At 44.4% G+C, this 17600-nt stretch overlaps 1 protein-coding gene across 1 annotated transcript in view; it reads right to left on the bottom strand.

The window, feature by feature from the left end:
* Positions 1–17600, bottom strand: part of LOC144768685 (uncharacterized) — a 9047330-nt gene that overhangs the window by 2631170 nt on the left and 6398560 nt on the right. The window contains exons 43-48 of the mRNA XM_078652515.1: positions 11408–11443; positions 9273–9308; positions 7149–7184; positions 5007–5042; positions 2858–2893; positions 604–639 (exon numbers count right to left, since the gene is read on the bottom strand). Coding sequence (XP_078508641.1) covers positions 604–639; positions 2858–2893; positions 5007–5042; positions 7149–7184; positions 9273–9308; positions 11408–11443 — 216 coding nt within the window. The remainder of the gene's footprint in view (positions 1–603; positions 640–2857; positions 2894–5006; positions 5043–7148; positions 7185–9272; positions 9309–11407; positions 11444–17600) is intronic.

Genomic DNA, 17600 nt, shown 5'->3' with positions numbered 1-17600 from the left:
AATGGCTGACCATTCTTTGGAAGCAAAGAGGTGTTCGCACATTTCTACCAGTGCAACAGTGCTGAGGATTTGACTGTGCTCTGTAGAGTGTTGAGAAATATATATATGTTGGAGAGGAAACGTCATCAGTATTTCTAGTGTGAAGCCATTTCTGAAATGGTAAGAGAGGATGACAAGCACAAGGCAGATGTAGGGCTAAGTGACCCAGTGCTGGATGGCTAAGTATAGACACTGAGTCGCGGATGTGATATGATGATGTCACTGGATCTGTGAAAAGTCCAAATGCACACATCTCTTTCACCCTTCTACATCCATCATTCTACTAAGTCCTGGTTCCTATAATATAATAAACTTACCTCAGTGGTCATAGTGCACAACATGTCAACACTTGCCTCACAGGATCAACATAAAGTACACACATGTCTAACAACACACCCCACATGGCGTTGAGTGCTACCCACGAGGGCAAGCGATCCAGTGTCCCACGTAGGGATAGTAAGTGCTATATAAATGCTCCAATACAATACATAACAATTACTGGTGATATACTGGAAAGCTTTTACATGTCCTATAACATCTTAGAGAAAAGGGAGATTTTCTCACCTGAGCGAGAAGCCAGGGGAGGGGCCTGTTCTGATCCTGAGTAAAACAAGAATAGTTCAAATTATTACAGGACGCACAAGTGCACAAGAGTGCAAACTGTGGAACAGTTCAGGATTGCTGTGTCAGAGAGTTAAATATGAAGCACTAAACTGGAACACAGAATGCTCCACCTCACTGCAGTGCAGGAATGTGGAGTATCCACTGAAAGATAGAGAAATACCTTGTGATGTAAGGTACTGCACTTAAAAACAGGGCATTGCTGTGCCATCTTAGATCCTGCATGGAAGAAAAAGTTACTTACCTTCTGGAACAATCTTTCTAGTGGATACTTTGTCTACCTGCAGATTCCTCACTTTTTATATATCACAGGTGTCAGACTGAATTCAGAAACTTTTCAATAGCTCTCCACTTTGATAGGAGAATGTAAGTAACTGAGTTATTGCTTGAGGGGGGTTGTAAACCCAAATCAAGCAACAACCACAATCCTTATTCGGGTGAACCAAAACAGTCTCTTAATTAACCTACCCTTGGTAGCTTGGCACAAAACACTCAAGGGCAGATTTCCAAGCCCCTTGCGCCACTTCTGCGTCACTTTTAACATGGGGAAAGTGATGGAAAAGAGGCACAAGGTGCTTGTAAATCTGCCCCTCAGACTATGCTTAGATGCAGCGTGTGAAGTTATTAATGCAGCACACAAACAGTAGGGAAATGAAACACAACACAAGAAAAATCCCGCACCAATTTAGAAAAATAATGAAATGTTTCATTATTTGACACCAAAACAACAAAAATCCAGTCAGTAAAATGCGGGCAATTACATTTTAGGTTCAAATCCTTTTATTGAGTTTAACATTGAAAAGAACAAAACAAAAAAAAATATGACTACATCCACTGGCGGGTGAGGTACAACAAGTGAAAAGGGAGAAAACTGAAGAGAATAGACAAAGAGATAGGGGCAGTAGAGTTGGGGAAATGAATTACCTATTTAGTTGAAATGATGGCCTTCAACATAGAAACAAGGTATATCGCTTGTCTAGAAACTGAAAGTGAGTGCCATATCAGTCAATACTGTTTTTTGTGGGTATAAGGTGGAGGATGCGTAAGTACCCTGAGCATGTCAACTCTAAGAATTCTTGGGACAGGAATTTCAGACAGGGTCCCCACATCTTGTTGAATTGAGGCAGCTTCTGCTCTACTGAGGATGTTAGCTTCTCCATGGCAAGGAGATCCCAGATTTTGTAGATTCAGTCTGAGTGAGTGGGTATTGTAGCTGTACCCCAAAGCGTTAGCAATACTTGCTTGGCAGGGCATAGAGCCAGAGTGATGGCTCGTCCACGCGTGGATTTCAAGGGTAAGCCAGGACATTCAGAAAACCCAGGAGAATGTAGCTCTGGAATAGAGGGAGTTCGATGTTATACATTTGGTCAATGGAGGCAAAGACTTTAGACCAGTACTGCTAAAGCTTTGTACACTGCCAAAGAAAGTAGGTTACAGTTCCCACTTGGTCGCAGCCCCTCCAGCAACATGCATATCCATCTCTCTTCCATTGAGCTGTTTGCGCAGGGATATAGCACGTATAGTGGGATTTTTCGAGGAATGTTCCTTTGCCTGAGGTGCTATGTACTAAAGATTGGGAATGGGCTCACTTTTGAATGGCTGACCATTCTTTGGAAGCAAAGAGGTGTTCGCACATTTCTCCCAGTGCAACAGTGCTGAGGATTTGACTGCGCTCTGTAGAGTGTTGAGAAATATATATAAGTCGGAGAGGGGACGTAATCAGTATTTCTAGTGTGAAGCCGTTTCTCAAATGGTAAGAGAGGATGGCTCGCATGAGGCAGATGCAGGACTAAGTGACCCAGTGCTGGATGGCTAAGTACTGACACTGAGTGCCGGATGGGATATGATAATGTCACTGGATCTGTGCAAAGTTCAACTGCGCCCATCTCTTTCACCCTTCTCCATCCATCATTCTACTAAGCCCTGGTTCCTATAATATGATAAACCTTCCTCAGTGGTCATAGTGCACAACATGTAAACACTTTCCTCACTGGATCAACATAAAGTACACACACGTCTAACAACACACCCTACATTGCGTAGCGTGCTATACAGAAGGGCAGGCGCTCCAGCGTCCCACGTAGGGATAGTAAGTGCTATATAAATGTTCCAATACAATACATAACAATTACTGGGGATATACTGAAAAGCTTTTACATGTCTTATAACGTCTTAGAGAAAAGAGAGATTTTCTCACCTGAGCGAGGAGCCGGGAGAGGGGCCTGTTCAGATCCTGAGTAAAACAAGAATAGTGCAAATTATTACAAGACGCACAAGAGTGCAAACTGTTGAACCTTTCAGGATTTCTATGTCAGAGAGTTAAATATGAAGCACTAAACTAGAACACAGAATGCTCCACCTCACTGCAGTGCAGGAATGTGGAGTAACCACTGCAAAAAAGAGAAATACCTTGTGATGTAAGGTACTGCACTTGAAATCAGAGTACTGCTGTGGCATCTGCGATCCTGCATGGAAGAAAAAGTCACTTACCTTCTGGAACCATCTTTCTAGTGGATACTTTGTATACCTGCAGATTCCTCACTTTTTATATATCGCAGGTGTCAGACTGAATTCAGAAACGTTTCAATAGCTGTCCACTTTGATAGGAGAATGTAAGAAACTGAATTCTTGCTTGAGGGGGGGGGGTTGTAAACCCAAATCAAGCAACAACCACAATCCTTGTTCGGGTAAACCAAAACAGTCATTAAATAACCTACCCTTTGGTAGCTTGGCACAAAACACTCGTACTTAACTTAGATGCAGTGTGTGAAGTGTTTATGCAGCACACAAACAGTAATGAAATGAAACACAACACAAGAAAAATTCTGCGCCAATTTAGAAAAATAATGAAAAGTTTACTAAATAATTTGACACCAAAACAACAAAAATCCAGTCAGTAGAATGGGGACAATTACTTTTTAGGTTCAAATCCTTTTATTGAGATTGACATTGAAAAGAACAATACAAAAAAAACTACGACCAACATCCACTGGCGGGTGGGGACCAAGTGAAAAGGAAGAAAACTGAAGAGAATAGACAAAGAGATGGGGACAGTAGAGTGGGGGAAATGAATTACCTATTTAGCTGAAAAGATGGCCTTCAACATAGAAACAAGGTATATCGCTTGTCTAGAAACTGAAGGTGAGTGCCATATCAGTCAATACTGTTTTTGTGGGTATAAGGTGGAGGATGCCTAAGTAGACTGGGCATGTCAATTCTAAGAATTCATGGGGCAGGAATTTCAGACAGGGTCCCCACATATTGTTGAATTGAGGCGGCTTCTGCTCTACTGAGGATGTTAGCTTCTCCATGGCAAGGGGATTCCAGATTTTGTAGATTCAGTCTGAGTGAGTGGGTATTGTAGCTGTACCCCGAAGCGTTAGCAATACTTGCTTGCCAGGCATAGAGCCAGAGTGATGGCTCGTCCACGCGTGGATTTCAAGGGTAAGTCAGGGCATTCAGGACACCCGGGAGAATGTAGCTCGGCAATCTGGGGAGTTCGATGTTATACATTTGGTCAATGGAGGCAAAGACTTTAGACCAGTACTGCTAAAGCTTTGTACACTGCCAAAGAAAGTGGGTTACAGTTCCCACTTGGTCGCAGCCCCTCCAGCAACATGCATATCCATCTCTCTTCCATTGAACTGTTTGCGCAGGGATATAGTACTTATAGTGGGATTTTTCGAGGAATGTTCCTTTGCCTGAGGTGCTATGTACTAAAGATTGGGAATGGGCTCACTTTTGAATGCTGACCATTCTTTGGATGTGAAGAGGCGTTCGCACATTTCTCCTAGCGCAACAGTGCTGAGGATTTGACGGGGTTCTGTAGAGCATTGAGAAAGATATATAAGTCGGAGAGGGGACGTCATCAGTATTTCTAGTGTAAAGCCATTTCTCAAATGGTAAGAGAGGATGGCTCGCATGAGGCAGATGCAGGACTAAGTGACCCAGTGCTGGATGGCTAAGTACTGACACTGAGTGCCGGATGGGATATGATAATGTCACTGGATCTGTGCAAAGTCCAACTGCGCCCATCTCTTTCACCCTTCTCCATCCATCATTCTACTAAGCCCGTGTTCCTATAATATGATAAACCTTCCTCAGTGGTCATAGTGCACAACATGTAAACACTTTCCTCACTGGATCAACATAAAGTACACACAAGTCTAACAACACACCCCACATTGCGTAGCGTGCTATCCAGAAGGGCAAGCGCTCCAGCGTCCCACGTAGGGATAGTAAGTGCTATATAAATGTTCCAATACAATACATAACAATTACTGGTGATATACTGAAAAGCTTTTACATGTCTTATAACATCTTAGAGAAAAGAGAGATTTTCTCACCTGAGCGAGGAGCCGGGAGAGGGGCCTGTTCAGATCCTGAGTAAAACAAGAATAGTGCAAATTATTACAAGACGCACAAGTGCACAAGAGTGCAAACTGTGGAACCTTTCAGGATTTATATGTCAGAGAGTTAAATATGAAGCACTAAACTAGAACACAGAATGCTCCACCTCACTGCAGTGCAGGAATGTGGAGTATCCACTGCAAAAAAGAGAAATACCTTGTGATCTAAGGTACTGCACTTAAAATCAGAGCACTGATGTGGCATTTTCGATCCTGCATGGAAGAAAAAGTTACTTACCTTCTGGATTAATCTTTCTAGTGGACACTTTGTATACCTGCAGATTTCTCACTTTTTATATATCGCAGGTGTCAGACTGAATTCAGAAAACTTTCAATAGCTGTCCACTTTGATAGGAGAATGTAAGAAACTGAATTCTTGCTTGAGGGGGGGTTGTAAACCGAAATCAAGCAACAACCACAATCCTTGTTCGGGTGAACCAAAACAGTCATTTAATTAACCTACCCTTTGGTAGCTTGGCACAAAACACTCACACTTAACTTAGATGCAGGATGTGAAGTGTTTATGCAGCACACAAACAGTAATGAAATGAAACCTAACACAAGAAAAGTTCTGCACCAATTTAGAAAAATAATGAAAAGTTTACTAAATAATTTGACATCAAAACAACAAAAATCCAGTCAGTAGAATGGGGACAATTACTTTTTAGGTTCAAATCCTTTTATTGAGTTTGACATTGAAAAGAACAATACAAAAAAAACTACGACCAACATCCACTGTCGGGTGGGGACTAAGTGAAAAGGTAGAAAACTGAAGAGAATAGACAAAGAGATGAGGATAGTAGAGTGGTGGAAATTAGCTAAACTGATGGCCTTCAACATAGAAACAAGGTATATCGCTTGTTTAGAAACTGAAAGTGAGTGCCATATCAGTCAATACTGTTTTTGTGGATATAAGGTGGAGGATGCGTAAGTAGACTGGGCATGTCAATTCTAAGAATTCTTGGGACAGGAATTTCAGTCAGGGTCCCCACATATTGTTGAATTGAGGCAGCTTCTGCTCTACTGAGGATGTTAGCTTCTCCATGGCAAGGAGATCCCAGATTTTGTAGATTCAGTCTGAGTGAGTGGGTATTGTAGCTGGACCCAAAGTGTTAGCAATACTTGCCTGGCAGGGCATAGAGCCAGAGTGATGGCTCGTCCACGCGTGGATTTCAAGGGTAAGTCAGGGCATTCAGGACACCCGGTAGAATGTAGCTCGGCAATCTGGGGAGTTCGATGTTATACATTTGGTCAATGGAGGCAAAGACTTTAGACCAGTACTGCTAAAGCTTTGTACACTGCCAACGAAAGTGGGTTAAAATTCCCACTTGGTCGCAGCCCCTCCAGCAACATGCATATCCATCTCTCTTCCATTGAGCTGTTTGCGCAGGATATTTAGTACCTATAGTGGGATTTTTTGAGGAATGTTCCTTTGCCTGAGGTGCTATGTACTGAAGAATGGGAATGGGCTCACTTTTGAAGACTGACCATTCTTTGGATGTGAAGAGGCGTTCGCACATTTCCCCTAGCGCAACAGTGCTGAGGATTTGACGAGGTTCTGTAGAGTGTTGAGAAATATATATGTCGGAGAGGGGACGTCATCAGTATTTCTAGTGTAAAGCCATTTCTCAAATGGTAAGAGAAGATAACTCGCATGAGGCAGATGCAGGACTAAGTGACCCAGTGCTGGATGGCTAAGTACTGACACTGAGTGCCGGATGGGATATGAAAATGTCACTGGATCTGTGCAAAGTCCAACTGCGCCCATCTCTTTCACCCTTCTCCATCCATCATTCTACTAAGCCCGTGTTCCAATAATATGATAAACCTTCCTCAGTGGTCATAGCGCACAACATGTAAACACTTTCCTCACTGGATCAACATAAAGTACACTCAAGTCTAACAAAACACCCCACATTGCTTAGCGTGCTATCCAGAAGGGCAAGCGCTCCAGCGTCCCACGTAGGGATAGTAAGTGCTATATAAATGTTCCAATACAATACATAACAATTACTGGTGATATACTGAAAAGCTTTTACATGTCTTATAACATCTTAGAGAAAAGAGAGATTTTCTCACCTGAGCGAGGAGCCGGGAGAGGGGCCTGTTCAGATCCTGAGTAAAACAAGAATAGTGCAAATTATTACAAGACGCACAAGAGTGCAAACTGTGGAACCTTTCAGGATTTCTATGTCAGAGAGTTAAATATGAAGCACTAAACTAGAACACAGAATGCTCCACCTCACTGCAGTGCAGGAATGTGGACTATCCACTTGAAAAAAGAGAAATACCTTGATATGTAAGGTACTGCACTTAAAATCAGAGCACTGATGTGGCATTTTTGATCCTGCATGGAAGAAAAAGTTACTTACCTTCTGGAACAATCTTTCTAGTGGACACTTTGTATACCTGCAGATTCCTCACTTTTTATATATCGCAGGTGTCAGACTGAATTCAGAAAACTTTCAATAGCTGTCCACTTTGATAGGAGAATGTAAGAAACTGAATTCTTGCTTGAGGGGGGGTTGTAAACCGAAATCAAGCAACAACCACAATCCTTGTTCGGGTGAACCAAAACAGTCATTTAATTAACCTACCCTTTGGTAGCTTGGCACAAAACACTCACACTTAACTTAGATGCAGGATGTGAAGTGTTTATGCAGCACACAAACAGTAATGAAATGAAACCTAACACAAGAAAAATTCAGCACCAATTTAGAAAAATAATGAAAAGTTTACTAAATAATTTGACACCAAAACAACACAAATCCAGTCAGTAGAATGGGGACAATTACTTTTTAGGTTCAAATCCTTTTATTGAGTTTGACATTGAAAAGAACAATACAAAAAAAACTACGACCAACATCCACTGGCGGGTGGGGACTAAGTGAAAAGGTAGAAAACTGAAGAGAATAGACAAAGAGATGAGGATAGTAGAGTGGAGGAAATTAGCTAAACTGATGGCCTTCAACATAGAAACAAGGTATATCGCTTGTTTAGAAACTGAAAGTGAGTGCTATATCAGTCAATACTGTTTTTGTGGGTATAAGGTGGAGGATGCGTAAGTAGACTGGGCATGTCAATTCTAAGAATTCTTGGGACAGGAATTTCAGTCAGGGTCCCCACATATTGTTGAATTGATCTACTGAGGATGTTAGCTTCTCCATGGCAAGGAGATCCCAGATTTTGTAGATTCAGTCTGAGTGAGTGGGTATTGTAGCTGGACCCAAAGTGCTAGCAATACTTGCCTGGCAGGGCATAGAGCCAGAGTGATGGCTCGTCCACGCGTGGATTTCAAGTGTAAGTCAGGGCATTCAGGACACCCGGTAGAATTTAGCTCGGCAATCTGGGGAGTTCGATGTTATACATTTGGTCAATGGAGGCAAAGACTTTAGACCAGTACTGCTAAAGCTTTGTACACTGCCAACGAACGTGGGTTAAAATTCCCACTTGGTCGCAGCCCCTCCAGCAACATGCATATCCATCTCTCTTCCATTGAGCTGTTTGCGCAGGATATTTAGTACCTATAGTGGGATTTTTTGAGGAATGTTCCTTTGCCTGAGGTGCTATGTACTGAAGAATGGGAATGGGCTCACTTTTGAAGACTGACCATTCTTTGGATGTGAAGAGGCGTTCGCACATTTCCCCTAGCGCAACAGTGCTGAGGATTTGACGAGGTTCTGTAGAGTGTTGAGAAATATATATAAGTCGGAGAGGGGACGTCATCAGTATTTCTAGTGTAAAGCCATTTCTCAAATGGTAAGAGAAGATAACTCGCATGAGGCAGATGCAGGACTAAGTGACCCAGTGCTGGATGGCTAAGTACTGACACTGAGTGCCGGATGGGATATGATAATGTCACTGGATCTGTGCAAAGTCCAACTGCGCCCATCTCTTTCACCCTTCTCCATCCATCATTCTACTAAGCCCGTGTTCCAATAATATGATAAACCTTCCTCAGTGGTCATAGCGCACAACATGTAAACACTTTCCTCACTGGATCAACATAAAGTACACACAAGTCTAACAACACACCCCACATTGCTTAGCGTGCTATCCAGAAGGGCAAGCGCTCCAGCGTCCCACGTAGGGATAGTAAGTGCTATATAAATGTTCCAATACAATACATAACAATTACTGGTGATATACTGAAAAGCTTTTACATGTCTTATAACATCTTAGAGAAAAGAGAGATTTTCTCACCTGAGCGAGGAGCCGGGAGAGGGGCCTGTTCAGATCCTGAGTAAAACAAGAATAGTGCAAATTATTCAAGACGCACAAGAGTGCAAACTGTGGAACCTTTCAGGATTTCTATGTCAGAGAGTTAAATATGAAGCACTAAACTAGAACACAGAATGCTCCACCTCACTGCAGTGCAGGAATGTGGACTATCCACTTGAAAAAAGAGAAATACCTTGATATGTAAGGTACTGCACTTAAAATCAGAGCACTGATGTGGCATTTTTGATCCTGCATGGAAGAAAAAGTTACTTACCTTCTGGAACAATCTTTCTAGTGGACACTTTGTATACCTGCAGATTCCTCACTTTTTATATATCGCAGGTGTCAGACTGAATTCAGAAAACTTTCAATAGCTGTCCACTTTGATAGGAGAATGTAAGAAACTGAATTCTTGCTTGAGGGGGGGTTGTAAACCGAAATCAAGCAACAACCACAATCCTTGTTCGGATGAACCAAAACAGTCATTTAATTAATCTACCCTTTGGTAGCTTGGCACAAAACACTCACACTTAACTTAGATGCAGGATGTGAAGTGTTTATGCAGCACACAAACAGTAATGAAATGAAACTTAACACAAGAAAAATTCTGCACCAATTTAGAAAAATAATGAAAAGTTTACTAAATAATTTGACACCAAAACAACAAAAATCCAGTCAGTAGAATGGGGACAATTACTTTTTAGGTTCAAATCCTTTTATTGAGTTTGACATTGAAAAGAACAATACAAAAAAAACTACGACCAACATCCACTGTCGGGTGGGGACTAAGTGAAAAGGTAGAAAACTGAAGAGAATAGACAAAGAGATGAGGATAGTAGAGTGGGGGAAATTAGCTAAACTGATGGCCTTCAACATAGAAACAAGGTATATCGCTTGTTTAGAAACTGAAAGTGAGTGCCATATCAGTCAATACTGTTTTTGTGGGTATAAGGTGGAGGATGCGTAAGTAGACTGGGCATGTCAATTCTAAGAATTCTTGGGACAGGAATTTCAGTCAGGGTCCCCACATATTGTTGAATTGAGGCAGCTTCTGCTCTACTGAGGATGTTAGCTTCTCCATGGCAAGGAGATCCCAGATTTTGTAGATTCAGTCTGAGTGAGTGGGTATTGTAGCTGGACCCAAAGTGCTAGCAATACTTGCCTGGCAGGGCATAGAGCCAGAGTGATGGCTCGTCCACGCGTGGATTTCAAGGGTAGGTCAGGGCATTCAGGACACCCGGTAGAATGTAGCTCGGCAATCTGGGGAGTTCGATGTTATACATTTGGTCAATGGAGGCAAAGACTTTAGACCAGTACTGCTAAAGCTTTGTACACTGCCAACGAACGTGGGTTAAAATTCCCACTTGGTCGCAGCCCCTCCAGCAACATGCATATCCATCTCTCTTCCATTGAGCTGTTTGCGCAGGATATTTAGTACCTATAGTGGGATTTTTTGAGGAATGTTCCTTTGCCTGAGGTGCTATGTACTGAAGAATGGGAATGGGCTCACTTTTGAAGACTGACCATTCTTTGGATGTGAAGAGGCGTTCGCACATTTCCCCTAGCGCAACAGTGCTGAGGATTTGACGAGGTTCTGTAGAGTGTTGAGAAATATATATAAGTCGGAGAGGGGACGTCATCAGTATTTCTAGTGTAAAGCCATTTCTCAAATGGTAAGAGAAGATGGCTCGCATGAGGCAGATGCAGGACTAAGTGACCCAGTGCTGGATGGCTAAGTACTGACACTGAGTGCCGGATGGGACATGATAATGTCACTGGATCTGTGCAAAGTCCAACTGCGCCCATCTCTTTCACCCTTCTCCATCCATCATTCTACTAAGCCCGTGTTCCAATAATATGATAAACCTTCCTCAGTGGTCATAGCGCACAACATGTAAACACTTTCCTCACTGGATCAACATAAAGTACACACAAGTCTAACAACACACCCCACATTGCTTAGCGTGCTATCCAGAAGGGCAAGCGCTCCAGCGTCCCACGTAGGGATAGTGAGTGCTATATAAATGTTCCAATACAATACATAACAATTACTGGTGATATACTGAAAAGCTTTTACATGTCTCATAACATCTTAGAGAAAAGAGAGATTTTCTCACCTGCGCGAGGAGCTGGGACAGGGGCCTGTTCAGATCCTGAGTAAAACAAGAATAGTGCAAATTATTACAAGACGCACAAGTGCACAAGAGTGCAAACTGTGGAACCTTTCAGGATTTCTATGTCAGAGAGTTAAATATGAAGCACTAAACTAGAACACAGAATGCTCCACCTCACTGCAGTGCAGGAATGTTGACTATCCACTGGAAAAAAGAGAAATGCCTTGTGATGTAAGGTACTTCACTTAAAATCAGAGCACTGATGTGGCATTTTCGATCCTGCGTGGAAGAAAAAGTTACTTACCTTCTGGAACAATCTTTCTAGTGGATACTTTGTATACCTGCAGATTCCTCACTTTTTATATATCGCAGGTGTCAGACTGAATTCAGAAACGTTTCAATAGCTCTCCACTTTGATAGGAGAATGTAAGAAACTGAGTTATTGCTTGAGGGGGGTTGTAAACCCAAATCAAGCAACAACCACAATCCTTGTTCGGGTAAACCAAAACAGTCATTTAATTAACCTACCCTTTGGTAGCCTGGCACAAAACACTCACACTTACCTTAGATGCAGCGTGTGAAGTGTTTACGCAGCACATGAACAGTAATTAAATGAAACCTAACACAAGAAAAATTCTGCACCAATTTAGAAAAATAATGAAAAGTTTACTAAATAATTTGACACCAAAACAACAAAAATCCAGTCAGTAGAATGGGGGCAATTAGTTTTTAGGTTCGAATCCTTTCATTGAGTTTGACATTGAGAAGAACAATACAAAAAAAAACTACGACCAACATCCACTGGCAGGTGGGGTCCAAATGAAAAGGTAGAAAACTGAAGAGAATAGACAAAGAGATGGGGATAGTAGAGTGGGGGAAATTAATTACCTATTTAGCTAAAATGATGGCCTTCAACATAGAAACAAGGTATATCGCTTGTCTAGAAACTGAAGGTGAGTGCCATATCAGTCAATACTGTTTTTGTGGGTATAAGGTGGCGAATGAGTAAGTAGACTGGGCATGTCAATTCTAAGAATTCTTGGGACAGGAATTTCAGTCAGGGTCCCCACATATTGTTGAATTGAGGCAGATTCTGCTCTACTGAGGATGTTAGCTTCTCCATGGCAAGGAGATGCCAGATTTTGTAGATTCAGTCTGAGTGAGTGGGTATTGTAGCTGTACCCCGAAGCGTTAGCAATACTTGCTTGCCAGGCATAGAGCCAGAGTGATGGCTCGTCCACGCGTGGATTTCAAGGGTAAGTCAGGGCATTCAGGACACCCGGGAGAATGTAGCTCGGCAATCTGGGGAGTTCGATGTTATACATTTGGTCAATGGAGGCAAAGACTTTAGACCAGTACTGCTAAAGCTTTGTACACTGCCAAAGAAAGTAGGTTAAAGTTCCCACTTGGTCGCAGCCCCTCCAGCAACATGCATGTCCATCTCTCTTCCATTGAGCTGTTTGCACAGGGATATAGCATCTATAGTGGGATTTTTTGGGGAATGTTCCTTTGCCTGAGGTGCTATGTACTGAAGAATGGGAATGGGCTCACTTTTGAAGGCTGACCATTCTTTGGATGAGAAGAGGCGTTCGTACATTTCTCCTAGTGCAACAGTGCTGAGGATTTGACGGGGTTCTGTAGAGTGTTGAGAAATATATATAAGTCGGAGAGGGGACGTCATCAGTATTTCTAGTGTAAAGCCATTTCTCAAATGGTAAGAGAGGATGGCTCGCATGAGGCAGATGCAAGACTAAGTGACCCAGTGCTGGATGGCTAAGTACTGACATTGAGTGCCGGATGGGATATGATAATGTCACTGGATCTGTGCAAAGTCCAACTGCGCCCATCTCTTTCACCCTTCTCCATCCATCATTCTACTAAGCCCTGATTCCTATAATATGATAAACCTTCCTCAGTGGTCATAGCGCACAACATGTAAACACTTTCCTCACTGGATCAACATAAAGTACACACAAGTCTAACAACACACCCCACATTGCGTAGCGTGCTATCCAGAAGAACAAGTTACTTACCTTCGGTAACGCTTTTTCTGGTAGATACAGTATCTGCCTGTGGATTCCTCACCTTGTGAATATCCCCCCTGCGTCAGCAGCATCCGGAAATTCTTTTTGTAGCTTCGCGCCGACGTGGACCGACATCACAGAGGCACGGCATAGAGCGCGACTCCGCTGACGTCACTGACCCCATATTAGGCCCACGCCGGCGTGATGACATCAGTTCTGCCCTTTTTTCCGTGCCTTCAAGGCACACGGACGGACCAATGACAGTAGAAATATACATAGTATACACAGTACACAATGTTCAGATAACACACATAGTGCCAAAACAATAAAGGAAAGCAAAATGTAATAAACATTTCCTTTGACAATAAATAAATATATATATATACAATAAATATGGTATACGAGAGTGGACAACGGGGAGGCGGGTGGGTCAGTGAGGAATCCACAGGCAGATACTGTATCTACCAGAAAAAGCGCTACCGAAGGTAAGTAACTTGTTCTTCTGATAGATACATCTGCCAGTGGATTCCTCACCTTGTGAATAGATTCCCACAGCAGTCCCCACTCCCAGAGGAGGGTGTCCACTCTGCTATACCAAGAAATCTTGTAGGACAGAGCGCGCAAAGTGGCCGTCCCTCCTCACCTCGGGATCCAAGCAATAATGCTTCGCGAAAGTGTGGAGGGAGGCCCAAGTCGCGGCTTTGAAAATATCCTCTACAGGCACACCTCTTGAAAGAGCAGATGTTGCAGACTTAGCTCTAGTGGAATGAGCCCTTATACCCTCTGGAGGTTCCTTACCCGCCAGGGAGTAACAGATCTTGATGCATAAAATTATCCATCTTGAGAGCGCGCGCTTGTGCACAGATCTTCCTTTCCTGCAGCCAGCAAATCCAACAAACAGCTGGTCATCCAACCTGAACTCCCTTGACCTGTCCAGGTAGAAGTTCACCGCCCTCTTAGGGTCCAAGCGATGAAGCCGCTCCACCTCTTTGGAAGGGTGAGGGGGAGGATAAAAGGTAGGGAGGGTAACAGATTGCCCCAGGTGGGAAGGAGTTACCACCTTCGGCAGAAAAGCAGCCCTGGTCCTAAGAACCATTCGATCAGCATGAATGGATAAAAACGGGGGCTTTGAACTATGAGCTTGAAGTTCACTTACCCTCCTTGCCGAGGTAATTGCTACAAGGAAGACTGTCTTGAAAGACAAAAGTCTCAAGGGACATGAGTGTAAGGGTTCAAACGGTGAACCCATCAAGAATGTAAGAACAAGGTTCAAGTCCCATTGAGGTACAATAAAAGGAGTAGGAGGATATTTATTGGTAAGGCCCCTGATGAATCGTAAAATAATAGGTGACTTAAACAAAGAGGGCTGGTCAGGCAAACAAAGGAAAGCCGATAAGGCCGAAAAAATAACCTTTTATAGTTGCCACCGCAAAACCCTGCCGGGCCAAGGAAAGAGCAAATTGAAGAATATTGGACAAACGAGCCCTTAAAGGGTCAATGGACTTTTCCCCACACCAAGCAACAAACTTTGCCCATCTATAGGAATAAATGGACTTAGTGGAGTCACGCCTGGCTGACAAAATGACATCCACCACATCGTGTGGCAGAGAAAAGGAACTCAGGTTGCCCCGTTCAATCTCCAGGCATGAAGGTGTAAGGTCTGGAGGTGGGGGTGTAGAACCTGCCCCTCCATCTGGGAGAGGAGATCTGCCCTGTGAGGGAGACGGAGCGGCGGGTGAGAGGAGAGGTGGAGAAGATCTGAGTACCACACCCTTCTTGGCCAATCCGGGGCGATCAATATAACTTGGGCCCGGTCTTGGCGAATTTTCCCCAGAACCTGAGTAATCAAGGGTATGGGAGGAAACGCGTAAACAAGTTGCGAGTCCCAACTCAACTGAAACGCGTCCCCCAAGGCTCCCTGCATCGGAAACTGGAGGCTGCAGAATGACGGGAGTGAGCATTCTCGCGAGTGGCGAACAGGTCCACCCGAGGAGTTCTCCACATCCGAAAGACGTGACGAACTACCTCTCCACTCGTGGTCGGCAGAGAACTGTCGACTGAGACTGTCTGCACGAACGTTCAGAACTCCGGCCAGATGATTTGCCATCAGACAAATCTGATGGTCCTGAACCCAGGACCAGAGACGCAGAGCCTCTCTGCAGAGACACTGCGACCCCACTCCTCCCTGATTGTTGACATACCACATCGTGGTCGTGTTGTCCGTCAGGACCTGCACTGACCGCCGGCGAAGGGAAGGGAGGAAGGCCTTGAGTGCCAGACGTATCGCCCGTAATTCCAGTAGGTTGATGTGAAGCAACCTTTCCTCTGGAGACCAAAGACCCTTGACCTCCAGGTCCCCCAGATGAGCACCCCACCCTAGAGTGGATGCATCCGTTATCACCGTGGCCACCGATGGAGAAAGTTGAAAAGGCTTTCCTTGTGACAGATTGCTTCCACGCTCCACCAAGACAGATCCGCTGCAGTTTCTCTGGAGATCCTCACTGACTCCCTGAGATCTCCGTTGTGCTGATACCACTGCCTGCGGAGGCACCACTGGAGTGCCCTCATGTGCCAGCGTGCATGGTTGACCAACAGAATGCAAGAAGCCATCAGACCGAGCAGACGTAGGACCTTCAGGACTGGAACAACCGCTCCATTGTAGAATAAAGTAATCATTTCCTGTATGTCGCGAATCCTTTGAGGAGGAGGGAATGCACGGCAAACAGTAGTGTCCAGTACCGCACCTATGAACAGGTTGCGCTGGGAGGGCACCAGGTGAGATTTGCGTACATTTATCGAAAAACCCAACCTGTGCAACAACTGAGTTGTCTCCTGCAGGTGATTGAGCACCTTCCCCGGTGACTCTGCTTTGATCAGCCAGTCATCCAGATACGGGAATACAGGTATCCCCGACCTCCTGAGATGTGCTGCCACCACCGCCATCACCTTGGTGAAGACTCGAGGCGCAGTAGTAAGACCAAACGGAAGGGCCGCAAACTGGTAGTGTTGCGACCCAACCGTAAAACAGAGATACTTTCTGTGAGACTTCAGGATGGGAATATGAAAATATGCATCCTGCAAGTCGATTGACACCATCCAGTCTTCTTCCAGCAGCGCTTGAAGAACCTGTGTAAGAGTGAGCATCTTGAACTTTTCCTGTTTCAGGTAAAGATTCAAGATCCTGAGATCCAGGATTGGCCGAAGCCTGCCATGCTTCTTGGGGATCAGAAAATACCGGGAGTAGCATCCCTGACCCCTTCCCTGCTCCGGAACAACCTCTATCGCACCTTTTCTGAACAGAGCCAGGACTTCTTCCTGCAGGAGAAGCAGGTGGTGCTCCGAACAATAACCCTGGCAAGGAGGGTAATTTCGGGGAAAACTCCCGAAAGGGAAGAGCATACCTATTCCCCACGAGATTGAGAACCCAAAGATCCGATGTAATAAATTCCCAATCTCGTAGGAAATGGGTAAGCCGACCCCCCACTGCACCCACATGATCCGGAATGGCGGATCTAGGGCTGCTTTGCTGCGTTGGCAGGGGGCTGGGACGGGGAAGAGGAGGAAGCTTGACGGCCTCGAGAATGGGCTCTTTGCTTGCCCCTATAGGACCTGTACAGCGTGTTTTGCTGCTGCTGCGGCTGCTGCTGCGTTGTCTTGTACGATCGAAAAGAAGATCTGCTAAACCCTCTAGAACATCTCCCAAAAGTGCCCCTGGACTGAAGGCCCAACGACTTAGCCGTCGCCCTGCTTTCTTTAAAGCGTTCTAAAGCAGCGTCTGCCTTCTTGCCAAATAAACCAGACCCGTCGAATGGGAGATCCATCAATGTAGACTGGACATCTGTCGAAAACTCACTCGATGTCAGCCACGCAGCTCTCCTCGTTGCCACAGAAGAGCCCATGATCCCTAGCCACAGAGTCTGCCGTGTCCAATCCACTCTGAATCACCTGCCTAGCTGCAGCCTGATTGTCAGAGATTACCTCCTGGAAGTCTTTTCTATCCTCCTCCGGTATCTTGGGCACCAACTGTTTTATCAATCAATCAATCAATCATGGCACTTGTATAGCGCGCTACTCACCCGGAAGGGTCTCAAGGCGCTTGGGGGAGGGTGGCCGCTACTGCTCGAACAGCCAGGTCTTGAGTTGTCTCCTGAAGGCGAGGTGGTCCTTGGTCA

This window comes from Lissotriton helveticus, chromosome 7, assembly GCF_964261635.1.
Source record: "Lissotriton helveticus chromosome 7, aLisHel1.1, whole genome shotgun sequence".
Lineage (NCBI taxonomy): Eukaryota > Metazoa > Chordata > Amphibia > Caudata > Salamandridae > Lissotriton > Lissotriton helveticus.
The sequence above is the reverse complement of the archived record's forward strand: the minus strand, read 5'-3'. Positions and strand labels throughout refer to the sequence as shown.